Below are 22,995 nucleotides of genomic sequence, written 5' to 3'. Positions count from 1 at the left end.
TTTAACTTACCTTTAAGTCCAGAGAGAGACGGCACTAGCACGAATATAGCCGACACGTTCATGAATACATCCCAGTCCTGAAAGCAATTAAAAAGTGATTAGTTACCGTTATAAAACAAGTTACCTAAAGAAACACTTTATGTGACAATTAAAGATAAATTAAACCAGAAAGTGGAAATTTCAGATTATTTGTTTGAAAATAAAAATCACTGTTTTTACTAGGTCAGTTTAAGAAAAGGAAACATTTATTCAAGTTTTTTTTTTCTGACTCCTGTATTACTTTATTATGGCATTGCCATCGACCACCAATTTCCAAAAAATATTACTAAGTATTATTTATTATAACATGAAGTCCGCCAAAAGTTTAAGTCAATCCGACTATTGAAAATTATCAAAAATGCCATCCGAGGTTTGAAGCTAAATAAAACCTTGCAAAAATATTAATAAATCAGTATTACGTCAGTTACTAAAATATCAAGTACCTGGGCACCTGAAACTTGCATGAAGTAAGTTTTCTACCCGCTTACGGCAATTCCAACAGGGTCTATTAAATTTTAGCAAAGAAATATTCGATGAAGCAAAAATTCAGTAGATAAATGCTCAGTTCATTGGTCGATAAATCGGTCGATATGTACTCGTAGCTGTGGGATCTCTCCGCAGGCAGTATTTAACAACTAGTGAAATTCGAATGCAGGCCCTATGGCATGCGTTATGGAAATTGACCGTATCCCGCATGCGACCCCATCGACTAATGAAAACGGTTACCCGAATGCAATTGTCCGTATCCCGCATCAGAAAAATAAAAATATATGAAAAATTCCTTCCTTACCCTGACTCTGCCCAGCACGATACCAGCTCCGATGGTGCCACAGCCAGCGATGAAGAATGGAAACGCCACCTGCACCAGGGTGGTCCACCATTTCTCCTCCTTCTTCTGAAAGTGCAAAATAAGCCACTTAATCTTGGCCATGTTCGAGGCTGTAAAAAACGCACGGAACGGCTGATCTTACGGGATATTATGCGATGCATTTTTGACATGTTTCTCAGCTGACGGAAGAATGGTTGACACTGCCAGGTTGAATAAAAGTCTTTGTATGTCTATGGAAGGCGATCAAACGGAGATACGAGTAGATAGTTACGAGATAGTCAAACTGTTGCTATTTCACATACTTGTCATATAATCCATACTAATATTAATGCGAAAGTGTGTGTGCTGGTACGTTTGCGTGTTTGTATGTTTGTACGTTTGTCCATCTTTCACGTCGAAACGGAGCGATGATTCGACCTGATTTTTAGGGTTCCGTAGTCAACAAGGAACCCTTATCGTTTCACCATGTCTGTCCGTCTGTCTGTCCGCGGGTAAGCTCATAGACCATTAGTACTAGAAAGCTGTAATTTGGCATGAATATACTTATCAGTCACGCCGACAAAGTAGTACAATAAAAAAAAAATTTTTTTAGGGTACCTTCCATAGACGTCTAGTCGGGGTGTTTTTTTTTCTCGACTAACGCTATAATGTGGGGTATCCTTGGATAGGGCTTTTAAAGCCATTGTGGGGTTGGTAAGACATTTTTTCTATTCAGTGATCTGTTTGCGAAATATTCAACTTTAAAGTGCAAATCCTCTAAATTCTAAACTGTTGGGTGGAAAAATTTGAAAAAATTCAGCATGGTAGTAAATATATCAAATTTACAGAGAAAATTATAGCGGCTAAGATTGCTTGAGAATTATTAGTACTTTAAGAGTAAATAGCAGCCTAAGGTATAAAATATACCTAAACTTGGATACATCCCGAACACAATACGAAATTCTTAGAAAGATATTATTAGATTTTTTCGTAATTTAGTACGGAACCCTATCCTGGACGTGTCCGACACGCTCTTGGCCGGTTTTTGGTAAAGAGATAGTTTATGGGCCCCAGAGTGACATAGGGTACTTTTTATCCCGAAAAACTGCACAGTTCCCGAGGGAACAGCGAACGATAACCGGATTCCACGCGGGCGAAGCCGCGGGCAAAAGCTAGTAAATAAATAAGGGTAAAGTTAAAGTACTTGTAAACTAACTACGCAGGGATTGCGTTAGTATTTACAGATTTAAATAAAATAACCTAACCAACTTTGAATTGGGATTGGCCTGACGTTGCGCCAGACCGGGAGGTGTGGAGATCAAGAGGACAGGCCTTTGCCCAGCAGTCGGACACTATACCAGGCTCTAACCAGGCTAGTTAAAAAAATACCGGCCAAGAGCGAGTCGCACACGCCCAAAATAGGGTTCCGTAGCCATTACGACAAAAATAAGTAATATTTTTCGAAGGATTTCGTATTTTATACGGCTTTGCTTTGTAAGCTATCTAGCTTAGTTAGGGTAACTTGCGACAAAAAATATACTTAGGTAGGTACCCAGCTTTAGAGTTATAACATTTCGCCAGTAATAACCCTGAGTGAGTTTAAAGTTAATTTGGGGTTATGAAGATCAACTCTTGTTATATCGTGAGCGGCTTTTATACCTTGGTTGGTGAATTTTTATCTCTTGTTATATTAGCTTGTACCTTAAAAAACCTGAGTACTGTGTAACAACTTGTGTATACACAGACACAAATGCTCTAGCTACATACATATTTGTTTTCCAGTTATTCAAATACGGTGTAACTGTCTAAGTTACCGAAACTTGCATTATATATTTCTATGTTTACTTATTGTACTGATTTGTGTTGCTCAATAAAGAATACTCGTATTTGTACACCAGCTACAATCATGTTCTGCGTAAGTATTTATAACATAAAAAAAATTACAACAAAAAATTGAACCGACTACAAAAAACCATGAAAATAATTTTCTACCAGTCTGAAGTCGGTGCCTCAGCACGAGCCAGCAGGAGTGGATCTATAGTCGTCTACCTCACCTACATACTATACATTGGGCTTTAATCGCTCCTGCTGGCTCGTGCTGAGGCACCGACTTCAGACTGGTAGAAAATTATTTTCCTGGTTTTTTGTAGTCGGTTTAATTTTATGTTATAATTTTTTTCACGCTTTTTAGTGTACTTAAAAGATCTATGATACTATTAGTTTAATGTCAACTCCTCGTCACCTTTTACGTAAAATTGCTGTTTTCGATGCAGAGACGTTCATTATTGAGGAGTCCTGGTGCTTCATCGCCCGTTCCATTTCGCCATATGCATTACGATGAGCATAAATTGCTTAGCAACTGTGTTAAAGTAATTGAAATTCAACCCGTGAAGTATTAAAATTTGTTATTGAGTAGTCGCTCCGTTGGTCAAATGTGGTCTTCATCATCAGCTCCACTTCACCAAATGATGATTTAAAAGAGCAAATACACGAGATACTACTAAATATATCAAAATTACCATAGGTGTCCCTACAACATTTGAAGAGTACTTAGGATCCAACACTGATTGGTGCTATCCTAATTGAAAGCATTTTTCAAAGCGGTTCATAAATGACGGAGTTCTGAGGTAACAAACATATAAAAAAAATACAACCGAATTGATAACCTCCTTTTTTGAAGTCGGTTAAAAAACACAAAAGCGGAACAGTTTGTGCTTATAACAGGGCATCGTACTTTATTGTCATTTCGGGCTATACATGTATAATTGTTTCACATGTTTACGAACAATTTTCGCGCACAATCAAAATTGTAGCGTACTGGCCGACGTTTTTAAAAACTGTCATTTCCTGCTTTTAGAACGCATTATCTCATTACATCGACAGATTACAGTCTCAATTATCTTTGAGTATGTTTGCTTCCACAACCGTTTGTATGAAACTTCATGTTTTTAGCATTATTTTTATAGAAGCAGAAGTTATTACCTTTTCCTTGTTATTTACCTTGGTCTTCAGTGGTTAATGGTCACATTAAAATCTCATTTATTTCTTCCAATAATAACCTAAATGCAAAAATATGAGCGTCTATCTTGTTACTTTATCACGCTAAAACGACGACTTAGATGATGTATATATCCTTGATGTCCCAAAAAGAAATCATATTTTTATTTTTCCGTTCCAACTCAACTAGGCATCTAGTAGTATACACGTATGGTCTAGACGCTTTAAAAATGAAGAAATTTATGAGCATTAAGTAGTTTTATCACACGTGCACGTTTTAAACAATCGAGACGATAACGTTATCCGCTGACGTTTTGATTATTCTTATTAACTTGTATTTATTATCGCCTCCTTCTGATGGACCAAGAACTCAAATTTCCACAACTGTGTCCAGGGATTTTAGCTATCGCCTATAAAATCTCAAGAGGTGAGCTAAGCAATTTTATTTGAAATTCCTAATGTTTGATTCTTCCAGGGATTCAAAGCCGTAAGGATAAGCCAGCATTTTCAAATCGTGCCATCTACACGCCACAGTATCCTTCCATTGTAGGTCAAGTGGAACGTTCTGTTCGAACTGTTAAATTCCACAAGAGAGCAAAGGTGTTCAAAATGATATATACTTATAAATACCTGATCTACTTCCGATGTTTCTCTATTTCCTTTCAAATCTGCGAGAGCAGGATCACTAGGGGAGTTAGGGCGCGATGCCATAGTAACTTATGCTGTCTGTCGGTCAATTCACAACTGGTGTAAAATTAGCCAGTAATGCCAAGATTCGGTAATCTAATCATTAATTGAGACGTGACGAATTCGATACACGAAATTCCCTTTTCTTCCGTTTACTCATTGATAAGTTAACGATAGCTGGCTGAGAACGTCAGGTTTTTATTAGTCGACTTTTAAGGTTTATCAGCACTGACGACACACCTAACTTCCGGAACAGTTCTACTTAGCAAATAAGTAAACTACTTCAAATACTGTATAGATTCATGCGTTACTTTGCGGAGCTCCATGTTAAAATAAATGGAATATCTGTCTTGCTCCTCCGCCAAGTAGTGAGGCCAATTCGTGCGAAACAGCTACGCTTGAGTAGGAAAAAACGTTTTTTCATGCAATTTAACCCGCCCTCCCTCGCATAAAAAACGTAATTTACCAACGCAAACGCAACTGAACCCACCACCAAGAGAACCACAAGAGGACACGTGTTATTGAGGGTCATCATCATCATCATGTCAGCCGAAAGACATCCACTGCTGGACATAGGCTGGTTATTAAGGGTATTTTCTAGTTACAGGCAATTAAAGTGAAAGGGAAGGCATAAATACGGCCAGCCGTTCTGAGTGAGCTCATTCTTCGACCAAGCGTCGTAGGATCAACAACCGCTGATGATGCTTCGGAGAGCAGAGAAACACGTGTCCGGGATTTTGTTTATGGTTGTGGTGGTGGTTCTCTTGGTGGTGGGTTCAGTTGCGTTTGCGTTGGTAAATTACGTTTTTTATGCGAATTCCAACTCAAGCGTAGCTGTTTCGCACGACTTGGCCTCACTACTTGGCGGAGGAGCAAGACAGATATTCCATTTATTTTGAACTAAGTACTTTAGTTGTCATCTTTAAAGGCGTACAAGAATCAGCAAATGAAAAATTTAACAGTAGAATGGATAAATAAATAAATATCACGAGATACATGTTTTGTTGTTAATATAGTCCCAAAGTAAGCACAGCTGGGTACTAAGCAAAGGATAAATATACTTAAATAATATAAGAATAAACAAATTGTTATTGAATACTTTGTCGTTAAAAGCCCACAGATTTCATTATACATAGGCGTATAGTTGTCATTAATTGTCGAAATATATGCTTCGTCTATCATATTTATTCTTTGCACAAAGTGGTGTTGTACCAGAAATTAAGGTGTTTTTATGTTGACGACATAATTATTATGTATCATGGAATTCTTAACAAGCTTAGTTAATTGGACATCAACTGATTTACGAGTTTAACGCAATCCAAATTTAGGTACTGTCAAAATTTAGTCGTAGTAGCCTAGTGGTTTGACATAGGTCAAGGTGCCATAGGGCCTCTCAAGCAGGGGATCGTAGATTCGAGCCCGGGCTCGCGTCTCTGAGTTTTACGAAATTTATGTGCGAAATTACATTTGAAATTCACTATGACCTTTAAAATGAAGGAAAACATGCGTAGACATTCAATAGTGTGTGTGAAGTTCTGAATCAGCATGGGATCAGCGTGGGAACTACGGCCCAAGCCCTCTCATCTGAGAGGATGTATATAGGTCGAGATGATAATGAAGACTTTTAGAATGAGACAAAAACGTGAGACAAGGTCGAAAAACGATTGCATTCGACAGCTATTTCGCTATATTGAGATAAAAACACTGACACTATCAACTGATTACAGTGAAACGGCGACCAAGTGCTCGGCAAATAACTCTGTTGTAGATAAACTACCGTTCGGTTTATCTATTAAAGTGTATAAGCCAACAACTTTGGAAACAGTTGGGCTCTTTTTGATCCAAGCAGAAGTATTGACTATTGAGCAAATCACCGATATGGTGTCAAGCGATTGTTTGATTTGACTCATGTTTTTGAGATTTCAGTGGTATTGTTTTTCACCCGACTGCCCGAAGGAGGATTATTAATGATTACTTCTTTTTTATACGCTTTAACGTCCCAATTAGGCTTTACCTCGTGTGATTTTCTTAGTCTGCATTTCTGTTGCATCCTATTTATTCAGAGGCCTTATTGACTAACGCATCTGGAATCTCAATCATTTTCACCACTTCTTTCTGTCACACGGTGTATGATGAGGAACGAAACAGATGTTGAATGCGATCGCGAGCTACGGTTTTCATCTGAATCCGTTTGACGGGGAACAGTGCTTGGGCTGATCACTTTTTTAAAACTGACAGTGATTGACTATCCCTCCTGATGTAAAGTGCAGATGAGGCCAAAGGTGAGCTTTGAGGAGCCCTGGTTGTATTTATCCGGAAATTGAATATCTATCATCATTGACCGAAGGATAACCCGACACAACAGTAGAGAACAATCTTCTAATTTATGCTGGAGTTTTCTTTGTACATCTACTGTAAATGACATAAGCGCAGTGGCTGCCATTAATGACGAAGAAAATTTATTGTGTTATTGTTTGTTAACAATGGGATTTCAGAATCATAATCGTTTACTGATTAAACAAATTCTGATTACAATAGAAACGGAAATAAAAGAAATGAACTACGACAGTTTATGCGGTAAAACATTAAATGTACCTACTTAATGTAGCTATTTGCACAAAGTTATTGCTATGATTATGTGCATTTTATAGTAGTAGTACACAATGAACTATGGACCTCCGCAAAGTAACGCCTGATTCAATAAATTAGTAGTACACAGTAATTAAATTTTTACTTTTAGCTTGATAAATACCTAGGTTACTAACAGAAAAGTGCGAAAGCATGACGTTGGTCGGATGAGCACAGGATCGGGCAGTGGCGTGAACATGAAGAGGCATATGGGTGTCTGATTACAGATACCTGCTGGTCCCTGTACTACAAACGTTTCAAGTGCTATACATAATTTTCACTTTTTACAAGCTTTTCTTTAGCTTTAGCCGTTTATTTATTTATTTGGGTCAAATCTTGGAAGCTAAATTTAACCCACTTCCAGTGGTCCAGTTGACTTGAAATTTGACATACTTATGTAAATTTGGTGACAATACAATAATCTGGTAGTGACATCGTGGTGGTCTTGCCAGGATCGTCTCCGTAGGAGGGAACTCCTCACTGGTTAATAGTACCGATTTGAATTTTTTTCGGATATGCAGTTTAAATGACAATGTAAGTATATACAGTCAACAAAAAGTACAGTCAGCAAAAAAAGCTTGAATTAAAAATGAAATTTTTAAAAGTAAAATATTTTGTATAAGTAGCTAAACAATTATGTTTCATGATTTGTATGTACCTAACACTTTCGTGGTACAGGGTTCCGGTGTTATGCATCCTTACTTATCCTTCCTAATCCGTTTTGCCATTTTGGCTACGGAACCCTAAAAACCAGACAAGTGCGAGTCGAGTTCGCGCACTGAGGGTTGCGTACAAATAAACAGATTGTTTTTAGTGGATGAGTGATTTTTGGGGTTCCAAAAACAGAACCCTTATTATCAAATCACTTTGTTTACCAAATTTCAAGTTTCTAGGATAAGGTATATATTCCCCAGCAATTTGTATGGAAATACCTTTTTTAATAACTATATCTCTTGATTCATCATCATCATCCTAGACTATAGGTATACGGCCCACTGCTGGACACAGCCCTCCTCTCAGAATGAGAGGGCTTGGGCGGTAGTTCCCACGCGGGCCCAGTGCGGTTTGGCAACTTCACACACACCATTGCATTGCTTCGCAGGTCAGTGCAGGTTCCTCACGATGTTTTCTTTCACCGTAAAGCTCGTGGTAAATTTCAAATGTAAGTTCGTACATGGATTTCGAAAACTTAAGATGTGCGAGCTGGGGTTTGAACCCACGATCCTCTGCTTGAGAGGCCATAGGTCAAACCACTAGACTATCACGGCTTCATCTGTTGAATGCATGGACTTAGAAGTCTTATTTCTTTACTGCTCCTTGAGAATTTGATATTAGTTTGAGCTTGAGTCCTCCACACGCTCCTGAGACAAAGCGTCTTAACAGATAACAGATAAATGGGCAGCAAAAAAATTGTAAACAACTTCTTTTTACAAGCTTTTATTTAGTTCCACCTGTCCCGTTGCCTGTCTGTCTGTCCGTCTGTCTTTCTCTCTGTCTGTAATCAAATCTTGCAAGCTTATGTAAATCGTGTGACAATACAATAATATAAGCAGTGACATCCTGGTGGTCCAGCCAGGATCGTCTCCGCAGGACGGAACTTTTCAACAGTTAATAGCATCGACTTGAAATTTGGTAAGTATGCAAATGTACTTTGGGTGACAATGCAAGTACAGTGAACAAAAAAAAGCTTGTATTAAAAATTATTTTTTTATTATAAAATAATAATATAATATAGTTATTTCTCTTTGTAATTAGCAATTAAACGGTGGTACGGAACCTATCGTGAGTGACATTGCTACAGAAACCACAACTACACGACTATAATAGAAACCGCAAATCTTCAGAATAATCTATCCGGCGTTATTCATATAAATCGTTACTTCATTGTCCTCGTAATTATTACAAAAACCCATGGATATCATGTAATGCGGCGTGACTAACATTGCTTATAAGAATACCTATAATTATAATCAGTGGTGATCATAATTATCGATCTAATTAGGAAAGTACTTTATTTGGCTTTGCCATTTGAAATTCAATAGCGTGACGAGATATGATGAGAAATCGGTCAAGGTTTTTGGTTTAATATCTATAACTTCAGACTTTTACTACAGAAATCGATGTCATATATTTGGGAAATAACTACAGAGTGTATTATAAGTGTTATAAAATGTACAAGTAAAAAAAATGAGCTGGAGAAATTAAAGAACATATACCTATACGCCTAATAAAGGATCACATAAAGAACTCAAAAGACTGGTGGAAGAAAGTCATAAGTGGGAATTGAACATAATAGTGCAAATCTTAAATTTTGATGATGATCGATAGATTAGAATATAATAGGTGGACTCACTAGTCTCGTGTGGAATAGCGAATTCCGTTCCTTTAAAATTGCGTTAGAAAGGATGAAAGGAACTAACTTCATGCAGGCCAGTGGAATGCTAATCATTACCTATATGGATGAAGATGTTCAACCTGCTTAGGCGTTCCTTGGCAAAAAGAAAATGGAACTATCAGAGACTTGCATATCAAAGTACAAGTAAATAGTATTAGCGATTTTGTATTGAATTCACTAATACGAGTGGGTACTATTGTATTTTGGTAAGCTATTTGGCCTAGGTCGTGTGATACCTGCACCAGACAAAAACAGACCGATGTAACTTTGGGATATAAATAAATTTGAGCTCTACTGTCACAACGCTGATGCATCTTCTAGGTCCACTGGAAGTCCTATGGAGGCTTTAACCAACAGCGAACGCTGAGTACGTAATTTGTCATAAATTCCAACAGTTGTTAGCTGTAGCATGGTAATATAAGTCGTGTTTTTAAACTTCATCATCATTATATCAGCTATAGGACGTCCACCGTTGGACATAGGCCTCCCCCACATACCTCCAGTTGCTTCGGTTGGAAGCGGCCTGCATCCACCGTTAAGTGCTTTAACCAGGTCATCGAATATAATAACCAACCGTTGACAACGCTAGTCGTGCCAACAGCACCGCTGAGTGGAGACCATTTCGGCTTCACATCATTATTTGTTTGTTCTTGTATTCATTATAATTTTGTAAATGTGTTTTCTCTTTTCTTGTCATGATGTGTTGGCTGAATAAACATATTTCTATCATATTCTATTCTATTCTATTCAATATCATTTCCCATTTTTATACTTGGTGGCAATGAATACCTTTTACTTTATCTATTAAGTTCCAGATAGCAGTATCTAAGAGTAGGTTAGCAAATTTACAGGAGATGGTACAGAAAAGAGAAGTGATGTGGTTGTAATGCCACTTACCCCTGACAACGGTTGCTTCTCCGCGTCTGCTTCGGTGATTTTCTTGTCCGGCGGATCCCCCGGACTCCGCGGATCCCCATTAGAGTTTATCGAACCCATTGTGAACCCGTTGTCCCCGATCTTCTCATCTGTAACAAAAAGAGGAGTTTAAGCTTCATCATCATTGTCATCTCCACTATTTACTTATTTATATTTATTTATCTTCTCATCTTTAACATTAGGAGAACTTTAAGCTTAATTATCATTGTCATCACCGTCATTTATAATTATTTAGCCGAATCAAATCTCAATATCTCCATGTCTACTCAACAGTAAGTACTATTGTTGATGCAGTCCAATTCGTGCTTTACCTACGATATTTTTACTATCACTTACTAATGTGGACATCTTGAGCATATTTAGAATTTAATTTTTTATGTTATTATTAATCTTATTTATTACCTTGTACGACTTCAATGTAAATTATTGTAACTTGACATTTATGTAAATTATGATGTAATATTACGAGTAAGTGGAATTTAATATAATAATAAAAAAATAACTGTCCTAACGTACTGGAACCTGGAACGCCTAACTATGTTTTGCTGTTTTTGATTGAACATAATAAAAGAAAACTTATTACCCAGAATATAACGAAGCACCTGGCGCCTACGTACGCTGCCTGCCTTATACTAAATCTAGTTTTAAATAGACAGTTTTTTACCTCCGTGACGGTCGTTTATCTACTTTATTTCCTAAAACTATACGATAACAACAGATAATATGAAGATTCTCTGCATTGTCATCACTTTGCGTAAGACGGCACTTGTACGATTGTACCGCGAGGCGAAACAGGTTCTGATAAAAGATTGATCAGAAATATATTAGAAAAGTGATTCACAAGATAAACAGAACTCCTATTGTATCTAGCCTACGCGACCTTCGTTTTAGGGATCCGTAGCCAAAATGTCAAAAACGGAACTTTTATAGAAACTATAACTCCTTTGATTAAATGAAATCTTAAGTAAAGGTGTGAATACTGGAACCACTGGAAGAGATCCCTTAATTGAATAAGTTCAGCTTTGTAGATCTGTTTCTCGATGTGATGCTATTTTATGGGTATTATTTTATGGATATTATATGTTTCGTACGAATACAATGAAAAGTTATACAATATAATAATACAAATGTTTTAAAGATCTAAAATTTGGAGATTATCTAAGATCATTACCAACAGTACGGCTTTCCATAATAAATTAAAGTTGTTTTTGTTGAGAGGGTGCTTTTACAGCGTTGACGAAATTTTTGCCGACAATTAGTGGTAAATATATTAAAATTGTATTCGTATTACAAGTAAGAAGTAGATTTAAAATAATTATAAATGTATCAAATAATATTTAAAGTAATTTTATTATCAAGTTATACCTACATAGTATGTGCAATCTAAATATGTCATGAAGTTATATTCAATTTATTGTAAGAATGTTTCAAACACAATCCTTGTATTGTTTCTGAATAAATAAATAAAATAATAATAAATAAATAAATAATAAATATTACAACTACCTTGCGACACTTGCGTGTCATGCGGAATACGTCTTCATTCACTTTCACCTATGTCATACAGACCCAACTATTACAAGACAGCACACAAATGCTAACCCGTTTCGAACTTTTTACTAGTTCATTCTCAAAGCTAAGCCGAGCACTCAACCGTTCATCAACAAAACAAGTGACGTTGCTGGCATAACTATTGATTGAGGGCCAAAGTTCGTCTTCATCAATCAATTTATTCTAGAAAATAACCGTTCAAGTCGAACTTTACAGTCAACGGATACTATCGCGATATAGTCACCTGTCAAGCCTGCCAATTACTATTTCGTTCATCTAATTTGGTAAGTAGCAGAATTTGCACTGCCATTTCTTTAGTACAAATAGAAAATCGTCCACGTAAATTGATTATTTTGAATTCGGATCAAATTTAATACCGTCTAGAATATCTAGAATTCACTATTTTACCATAACATAACCCACTTTTCCTTTCCTAGTTCACAGAAAAATGTCGTCTATTAAAAACGCGGCGACAAGTCAATCGTTACTTCAAAGTTTTTTTTTACGTTGTGAAAGCAGACTAGGTCAGAAGCATCAAGGTTCCACCGTTTCGATTTTTGTTTTGTTGTTTTGGTAGCACTGAATCTATACGTAACAACGGTCGTAATGAAATGTAGGGCAATAGGTTTTCGGTTTGTGAATGGTGGGCGTTATTAAAACATAGATCGTACCCGTCAACTTAGTTTAGTTCAGTTACTTTTAAAACATTTATTTTAATTACACTTGTAACACCATCAATTAGTTAATTTATCCGTCAAATAAAATTAATCAATGGGCGGTGAAACAGCCCTTTAATGTTTAATCGAAGAAGCAATGTAAAGCAAAAGTTTTGATGTATAAAGCACGACACGCGCATCAATTGAGCTCTATAATGGAAAGGCGTACACTGATACTATTTAATTTGTATGAAAAAGAAAAATCGAAAGATTCCATTATTTTTTAAAGTCGCGGAACTAATGTCGTTAAGTTTGAAGAGTACGATCAATGCTTTAATTATTTGCTCCTGTTAAAGGCCCCACCGAATTTGACGATAATTAATCTTTGTAGTGAAATGTAACTGACGTTTTGCTTGAAACGAATTTCTGTATTACCTAATGGGTTGTTTTACAAGTCTATGAGATCAAAGATGTCGCTTAAATTTTCAACTGAATCGAATATAAGAGTTTATCAATTTGATCTTGTGCTGTATTTTAAGGATATGTAAGAAAAAGGTTTCTTCCATTTTTATAAATTAATTTAGGTTAAATTTTACGTTGCGCATATCACTCGTTGTTTATTTGGATTGTCTTGTCGATATAGGTAGATACTTCAGTACACATGTAGACTTGACGATAATGCACACTCATTGAAAAAAGTCATTGACGGCAAAAAACTACCGATTTTTCTTTTTTACGTAGCTTATTCATTTATCTATTTGACAAGATCTGGGTGAAATAAATAGTTGTAAGTTAATACATTTTAACTGAGATATAGTTATAAAATGTGCTGTAGAAAGAAAGAAAGAGAGATTTATTACAGTAATTAAAATAAAGAAAAAATAAATAAATAATGTAATGATACTAAAACACCACGCCACAGAGCCAAGCGAATAGGTGCCACGAGAATTAAAATGAATTATTACACACAGCTACAAATAGAACTGATTGGATAAAAGGAGAATGAATGAGGTAATGTCAAAATCCTGCTGTCATTTAATTACATGACATGTTTTTGTGTGCGTGAGCTCAACTCCGGTGATGGCACTACCTAATACCACCGTTATGGTGCACGGAACATGTCACAGCAAGGTATAGTTACGTCATTCCTGACGTCGAACCATTCTTGACCTCGAATTCACAAGTTCACCAACTGTGCACTGAGCCGTATCCAAATTGCATTAACTTCCATTAAACGTAGGTAATATTTTCTCTTATTTGTTCTATTTACTGCTTCGTATATACACTAGCTAATTTAGCATCAAACCAAGGTTGGACGTGATAATATCTTAGATACGCTATCAGAATTAATTCCCAAGGTGTCAAAATGTTTTCATAACAATAAGTGCGAAAAAAGACGATGCCGTTAAAAATAGTTATTTGTGTCACAAGGGAGCAAAATGGTGTATTTACGGCGAGGGCGTACATTGAATCCAGAATGTAGTGAAGGATTCTACAATAGAATCCTGAGCGTAGCGAGGGATTCTTAAGTAGAATCCTGAGCATAATGAGGGATTCAAGTGTTAACGCCCAAGATGAAAATAATTTTGCTCCCGAGTGGCTCATACAACTTTTCACACCGAGCATTAAGAAACTTGAAAAAAATAATTCTAAATATTATTAAAGAACAACCAGCATAGAAAATGGCGTGGCTTTACAATTGTCAACTTGAAAAAATGGCATTTGCAATAAAACACTTAGAAAAGCCTTGAACAGAAAAGTCGCACTTTGCTCCCTCTCGTCAGGGAGGAAAAGTTACTTTTCTGAAGGAGAGGTGTGAAAAATATATTAAAAACGGCTAGAGCTATGTTTTACAAGCATAGCAAAATGAGGTAATTAATAGGGATGCTTTCTTTAAAACAGAAAAAGTTACAGTGAAATCAATTTGGGAATTTGGATCTTGAATACCTACCTAAGAAATGAAATGATAAACAAATTATGATTTTTTTTTGGAGCTTGTTATTTAATTAAGTACATAATAAATAATCATCGTTAATATACATTACAATATTACATTTTAACTAGATCTCTATACACATATATATTGACAAAAAGTTACCGAACATTGTAAGTAAAGATTGTAAATCTTATGAGAAATAAAATAATCTTAAACCTTAAAGATATTTTTAGGGAAAATATCAACAAGGAAAAAATAAATTATTATTTATTAGGCTTACCTATGGCAACATATCCTTGGAATCTGTTGTAATATCCATCTATAAACATCTCTAATTTAGCACCCATGTTTATCAACGACATCTTGACTCACTTAACACAGAAACTGAGCTTAACTTCAGTTTTTAGTTACATTAAACACTTAGCACACTCAATTACGTCCCTGCAGATTCTAAATTTGCAAGAACACCAATATTTTCGGCCAATGCCTGTTTTTTTTTTCATAAACACTAATCACGCTTCTATCTGCCAGTATGGGTTTTCTTTTTTATTAATTCACTGTGACGCGATTGCTTTCAGCCACTGTTTATTTCGTTTTAAAAACCAGCCAGCCAGCCAGTTTATCTCCAGCCAGCATTTCTCAATGCTCTTCTTGCGCGATCTGTCAGAGAATGAACAATACGAATGAGATTTTAAACGCGGAATCAAACACTTCCCGGTGAAAAAGTCTTCCTTAGCCAACAAAAACCCGCGAAAGACTCTTAACTAATTACATTTTATTTAACTCGTTATACTGTAATTATACAAATATACGTGTGTGCCAAAGCAAAACACTGTTCTGATTACGCGTGAAATGCTCGAATCATTGCATAAGGCCTTGGTTCCGTTCACATTTTTAAAGTCACGGTTAAATTTTAATGTGCAATTGTTTGAGGTTATGCTTTGTGAGGTTTCAACAAAGCAAACTCACGTGTTGTGTGAGGGGTATTTGTGAATATCGTTCTACCCACATTATAATATCGTCAACCTACAAAAAAAATTAATTAACTATATATATAAGTACACATTACACACACATTTTTTACAGTAAAATGTCAGTTGCATGAAATGAACGTCATCAAATAAAATTAAAGAAAGAAGACATTTATTCACATTCACAAAGACACACAAATACAACAAATTAAAAAAAAAACAATAAACAGCAAACACAAATAAAACAAAAAAAATACAAAAATTAAAAAACTCGATTTCGTGTCTCCCCGGCCAAAGTGAAACGGCCGCATAACTAAATGTTAATTTATGTTCAGTTTTGTTTATTTTCGAGGACGGAAAAGTTACAATATTTGCAAAAATATTCCTTACGTCACGTTTTGTATGGTTTTATTTTAGTAAGAGAAATGGATCAAATTTGACTTGCAAGATTAAAACTTATTAAACACAAAATCACATTAATCAAAATAAAATCATATAAAAACCTACATCCACATAGCATGCTTTATTATTAAAAAAAAATATATAAAGCGAGCACAATGTGGTCAAACCTTTAGCTGCCATACTTTAGAGGAAAAATATTGTATCTAAATATTTATAATTTTAAATAATGATATGTAACAACAAGGCACAAGGTTTAAATTTAATTACATTTTCATTACCACTTAATGCGTTTTAAATGTGAGCGTTCTAGATTTTACTATTTAAGAACCGAAACATGTCAATAAGATAAAAGTAATTTATGAGGTTGATAACAAAGAAATATTTACATATATGATTATTTGCATTAATTATCGACTTGGCAATAACGTACATTGGAGCCCTAGGGTGATAACTTATATTATTTTAGTGGGATGTTATTGAACCCTTATTGACTACTTTTATTGGTAAAGGTATATCTGGCTAATAAAAGGAAATGGAGTCATATACTGCAATATCATCGAGAAATTTCCTTCCTCATTATATCGTATCTCACGCATTACATTTCGAAATATCTACCACATATTTAGAATTACGCCTAGTTTATAATTATTCCAGTAAATCATTCCAATGGCATGACTTTTTTTATTGTACAACTTGGTACAACTAATAAAAATGACATGGAATACTAAAGTTTGTTTTAACCGACTTTAAAAAAAAGGAGGAGGTTATCAATTCGGTTGTATTTTTTTTATGTTTGTTACCTCAGATCAGAACTCCGTAATTTATGAACCGATTTAAAAAAAAAATTTTTTTGTTCGTTTAGGAATGCGTTCAATTAAGCCCATAAGCACCAAATCAGGATCTGATGATTGGATCCTAAGGAAATCGAGGGAACTCTTCAAATATTGTAGGGGTCTATGGTAATTTTGATATATTTAGTAGTAACATTTGCTCTTCAAAATCATTATTTGGTGAAGTGGAACTGATGATGAAGACCACATTTGACCAATGGAGCTACTACTCAATACAAGTACTTTACGGGTTGAATTTCAATTACTTTAACACAGTTGCTAAGCAATTTAAGCTCATCGTAATGCATATGGTGAAATGGAACGGGTGACGAAGCACCAGGACTCCTCAATAATAAACGTCTCTGCGTCGGAAAAAGATTTTCATCTGAAAAGGTGACGAGCAGTTGACATTTAACTATTGTATCTCTAAGATAAAAAAAGACCTATCTTTTACACTAAAAAGCGTGAAAAAAGAATTGAACCGACTACAAAAAAAACCATGAAAATAGTTCTAAGTCTGAAGTCTACAAAGCACGAAAAGCAGGAGTGATTGAAGCCCAATATACGCGTATAGTAGGTATGTAGGTTAGGTAGACAACTATAGTAATTGTAATTGTTTCCATTTATGTATGTTAATTTCCTCTGTGTTGTTTACAATATGTAATATGTAATTCTTTATTCAATAAAATCAAAATCCTTAGTTTTGCGAGATGTAAGGAAAGGGAGGTGTAATTGTACCGAAACAAATAAATAAATAAATAGGTCCACTCCTGCAGGCTCGTGCTTATGGACTAGACTCTCATTTCACATTTATGTTTTGATGGGATAAGTATCATTACTTTTTGTAAAGAAATAATTTTATTTATTTAAAAATGATGAAGTATCACTAGTTTCTTTTATGTCCCAAATAATTTACCTATCTGGATGCCAAATTTGAACTTTCTAGGTCTTCTGGAACTAGTTTCTGATTTATTCCTTCCTAACCCAACTACCTATCTGGATGCCAAATTTGAACTTTCTAGGTCTTCTGGAACTGGGTTAGAGTTTTGATCTAGGTATAGGTCAGTCAGTGATAACAATTTCGATTTTTGGATGATCTAAATAACCGTTTGAGGTGTGTTTATGAATTTTAGAGCACACATGCACCTCACAAGTCTCAATAAATGAGCCGAATTTTACATGCTTATGCGAAATAGTTTTTGAGTTATGGGGGGGTCAAAAGTGGCTCCAAATGGTTCGGGTAAAATTACTCACGGTGCTGCTCGCCAGTTCTGTTAGCTTGAACTTGGCTTGACACGCTACCGCGTCGCGTATCTAGATTCGTTATAAGTCATGTAACATTAAGTTACCTATATTACATTACATACAAGCGAGTGTTGTCAGTGAACACCCGGCTTAATTGAAATGGACAGTAATTAAAAATTATCAACAAATGCGGGTTTTACGTCATTAAGATAACTTGAAACTATCTTCATTTCAATCAGGGGTTAAAGTGATATATTATCATAGGTCCCGATTATTTTAATATGATTGATGCGATTAGTCAGAAGTACCAAGACTGCCTAGAACCCTACATACGAGTGGGATCCCTTCCGTTCGCATATTTCTTTTTGACCTATTTTAATTTAGCATAATTTGTATTAGCATAATAATACAGTCGCATAGTAATAATTTGGCCAGTACTTTGTTTGGCTTATTATGGTTTTAGAATAATTTTAATTGGACTAATATAATATTTTGAACATGATTTACAATATAATATTTGACTAATGCATATTATTATTTAGGCTAGTAATTATTTGTCATATTTTTCAGAAACCATAATTTCAGTTCCTACATTTTATTAAACATAAATTATAAACATATAATTATGTTGTCCAGGCGCGAAGCGCCTATACTACGCACATTACAATTTTTAGGAGTGAACACATTTATGCTTTTTGTAACGATGCGAATTAATTATTATGTCTTTTTGTATTTATGCTGTTTGATGTTAATCTATGTGACGACTATGCTTTTAAATGTAATGCGTAATAATTTATGCCTAAAGATTATTAGGTATATATCCACTCCAAAAACCAACAAAATTCTCCAAAAAATAAATAAATAAATAACAAAAAATGAAACCGACTACAAAACTCTTGAAAATATTTTTCTAGATAGGTACCTACTAGCTCGAAGTCGGTGCCTCAGCACGAGCCAGCAGGAGTGGAACAATAGTCGTCTACCTCACCTACATACTATGGGTTTCAATCACTCTTGCTGGGTCGTGCTGAGTCACCGACTTCAATCGGTCCACAATTATTAATTAATACATAAAAAAACATTGGAACATAGAACATCCTCCTTTTTTGAAGTCGGTTAAAAAGTGAAGTACATACATGTGATTGACTTCTGTACCCTTTTTGAGATACTTGTACAAAGGCGGAATATCTAGATTATCTATTATCAAAAAATATAGGACACGAAGTTTTTCTTTTGTCAATTAAACAAAAAATGAAGACGTAGCCAGTTAAGTTCCGTGTGACGTCACGGACTCCACTTCCGAACTTTGACAGCTTCATCTTTTTCCCTTTCTTGTTCGATTGACAGAAGAGAAAATAAGCGTCCACTATTTTCTGATAATGTAAGTAACGGAATAAATGGAATAAGTATTTTTTTTTACCCCAGAAAATACCAAATTGTCGAAGCTCAGCGTTATCATATCAGCTGAAAAATATTCATTGCAGTGTTGGATATTGGCCTTGTTTAAAAACATGTTATTAACATATCATCTTGTCCTTGCAAAACCACTCGGTCTACCAAAATTTCACCTTTTGGTACGCGGTTCAATACCTACCACTTAATATACAGTCACCAGCACCAATGTCTGACATAACAAAGCGTGCATAAAAATATCTGATAAAACTATTTCTAGGGAAGGTAGAACGTGTCAGATATTTTTGCACGTTTCGCCTGTGGCAGATATTATGCAGCGCAGGTGACTATTTAACATAATTCAGAAATCAGATTTTTTCTTTGTAAAAGTTGCTGATCTCTATCCCTCGAGAACTGTGTAATTTTCCGGGATAAAAAGAATTCTACCTATCATCATCATCATCATCATCATCATCCCAGCCTATATACCGTCCCACTGCTGGGCACAGGCCTCCTCTCAGAACAAGAGGGCTTGGGCTATAGTTCCCACGCGGGCCCAGTGCGGATTGGGAACTTCACACGCACTATTGAATTGCTTCGCAGGTTTGTGCAGGTTTCCTCACGATGTTTTCCTTCACCTACCTATGTGTTCATCTAACTCGTGTAAGTAACTGCAGCGTAACTGTGACCACATTAACAATTCAATCACAGCCAGCATGCAGTTTACATGCAGTTAAATATGGTAACTGCAATGAAAATGCAATGAAAAATACATGGGCAGTCAGCAGTTACTTTGGAGTAGAAATGCAGTCCGTCTTTACTAAATTTTATAAGTAAAAACCAAAAATAAGGGACATACAGGGCTTAGATACGTTTACTGAAATGGATTCCTCACACAGCTGTGCAAACAATAGACACACTGAAAAATTAGCTACCGAAATTAACCTATAAAATAATAGTTACAATACCTACGTCAATCCATTGTTCGTTGTGTAGGTACAAATGTCGTTTATAATTTATGCAATTTTTAAGTGAATGACAAAGAACGTCAAATAAACAAATAATTTGTACATCAGATGTTGATGTTAATAACAGATTTGAAAATTAGGAGTGATTTTTGGGATTTTGTATCACAAAAGGCAATAGAAGCAAGGCCTCATCAAGCAAATAAATAAAAAAGGTAAAAACACTGATACGCACAAAATAATTTCGTAACGTAGAAATACTAATTACTTACCTACAAATTTTTGTTTGCTACTATTATAATTAAATTCACATGAAACCCACGGCGGGCTAGTCTGATTCGCACTATACTACGTAAAAGGATAAAATTTAAACCAAATTCTAAAAATAGAGTTCATCTGTGTGTAAGCCAAGTAAATAAAGTAAATCACAAGTATTTCTTTATGATAGTTATAGAACACCTGATCCAAAGATTTAGCGCCAATATAGGTACTCAGCAGTACCTATATCCATTTAAAATAAACTTCAAATAACACATAATCACAATATTGATAAGATCTGCAATACGTCAATTAAAATAATCAATGATATTGCGAGATTGTAAGCGTTTGTGAGTGACATTGATGAATTTGTGAGGTCTGCGTAATGACGTCAATTGATAAAATACTATCGAATAGAATACCTGATATTGATAATTAAGCGTTAATGAGTGTTGTTGTGTTGTGTGATGGTGAGGAGAAAATATTTTCAATCGCGATTGTGAAATTGGTAAAATAACTCGGTGCTGACTATCGAATATGCGAATACCTACAAGACCAATTAATTATTATTTATTATCTAATAATTTATTATTATAAAATGAAGCTGAAATAAATCAGGTCGGATGATAGAATCGAAATTCCGGGACTTTGCTTTTGCACGGGAATATGCAAAAATTACATAGAATCTTCATTTACGTTGACGATCAGGCATCGAGATTCAAGATCATTATGTAGGTACAGCTTATCGATGACAGATTCATAGAAAATAGTTGGCTGCAGCGGTAAATGCTAATCTGCGACTTATTATCCATTTAGTCTTCAAGGATGCCACAAAAGAAGCCATGGCATAGGTAGATGTCACTTTAATAAAATGTATAATATGTAAGTACAGTACAATACAAGTTCCACGTATTCATCCTTACTTTGGATGCTTCTGGGAGCTCAACGTCAATGTAGCAAAAACTACAGAAACCAAAACACCATTTCGATTGTTTCCCAGATTTTATACCCGATATATCCGAGTTCGAATAAACAGTTTATGAGCAATATGATAATGATAATGTTGATAAACAGAATCATCAGATTGGCACACAAGTATAAGTGATTTCAAGCTGTTTGATGCCAGACAATTTGGCACTCCCAAACAATATGGGATTACTACTATGTTTTGTATTCAGTTCCATCCACAGTTTACTTTCTGTCAATTATCACGGGGCAAACAAATGGTCTTCTAACATATACCGCACTTATCTTTATAACATAATATACCTTATAATCTTATGTCTGTCAATTTGTTTGCACGCCGTTTGAGACTGTAGAGCAAACAGTTATTTCAGAGGTATGTCTCCGTGGAGATATAGTGGTGTTAAGGATTAGATTTTTCCTTATACATTCTTGTCGTTTGTATTTAATTAGTAAGTGCTGATGTTGGTATTTTTTGACTGTGGTGTTGGATTAAGAATTTTCATCATATCTATTGACGGTTTAAATGAAAAGCACGGGATTGCGAGGGTTTTAACTGTAGTAATAAGAAAATCAAAGGGACAAGAAAGGAACGATGTTGGTGCAAACAATGGTTGTGCATTGACCATTGACCAACGTCAAGATACCTGGCTCTGTATGATGTCTGTGATAGAGCGGAACCATTTATGTTTTTCTGTCGAACACAGGGATGACTTCGATGATGAAGACCGTTTAGATTTTAGAAAATCACACCCTTATACTTCCACTGGTGGTAGGGACATTTTTCGATTTTCGTAAATGCTTGTTACAGACTTTGACTTGGTACAGAAGAAAAGAGTACCTCTAAATATTACATTGCTCGCAACGTCATATGACCTTCTAATGCGCTCGCAATTACAATTACAGTCACCATACTCCATCTTGTACTGTTTGACAGATAAATGATGACTGCGATTGCGACCGTGTTAGTATATGTAATAATGGTCACGGCCACTACTTTCTTTAAGACTTTCGGCTTTTACTTAGAAAGGTTAGCCAGGTAATTTTAAAATTAATTATTATAAATATCTTATCCATAGCGTGTTTTAAGTGTGTGTTTTAAGCCGGTGAAATGACTGGCACTTGAGGTTTCCCATCTTAGGACACTAGGTTGGCAACGCATTTGCAATCCCCCTGGTCACGGTGTTGCAGGTTTCTATGGGCGGTGGTGATCTCTTACCATCAGGAGAACCACCTGCACGTTTGCCATCCAGTCAAATAAAAAAAAATGTGTTTGATGCGACTGCTTTTCAAATTTTTGGGACTTCATAATTTGTGTACAAAAGAACTTAATAAA

The 22,995-nt window shown here is 35.4% G+C and overlaps 1 protein-coding gene across 1 annotated transcript in view; it reads right to left on the bottom strand.

Moving 5' to 3' along the window:
- The window catches only part of LOC141438843 (solute carrier family 41 member 1-like), a 105,945-nt gene that overhangs the window by 28,364 nt on the left and 54,586 nt on the right, over nucleotides 1-22,995 (bottom strand). The window contains exons 4-6 of the mRNA XM_074102865.1: nucleotides 10,452-10,579; nucleotides 830-934; nucleotides 11-77 (exon numbers count right to left, since the gene is read on the bottom strand). Coding sequence (XP_073958966.1) covers nucleotides 11-77; nucleotides 830-934; nucleotides 10,452-10,579 — 300 coding nt within the window. The remainder of the gene's footprint in view (nucleotides 1-10; nucleotides 78-829; nucleotides 935-10,451; nucleotides 10,580-22,995) is intronic.

Source organism: Choristoneura fumiferana, chromosome 19, assembly GCF_025370935.1.
Source record: "Choristoneura fumiferana chromosome 19, NRCan_CFum_1, whole genome shotgun sequence".
NCBI lineage: Eukaryota > Metazoa > Arthropoda > Insecta > Lepidoptera > Tortricidae > Choristoneura > Choristoneura fumiferana.
This window is presented reverse-complemented; position numbering and strand designations above follow the sequence as displayed.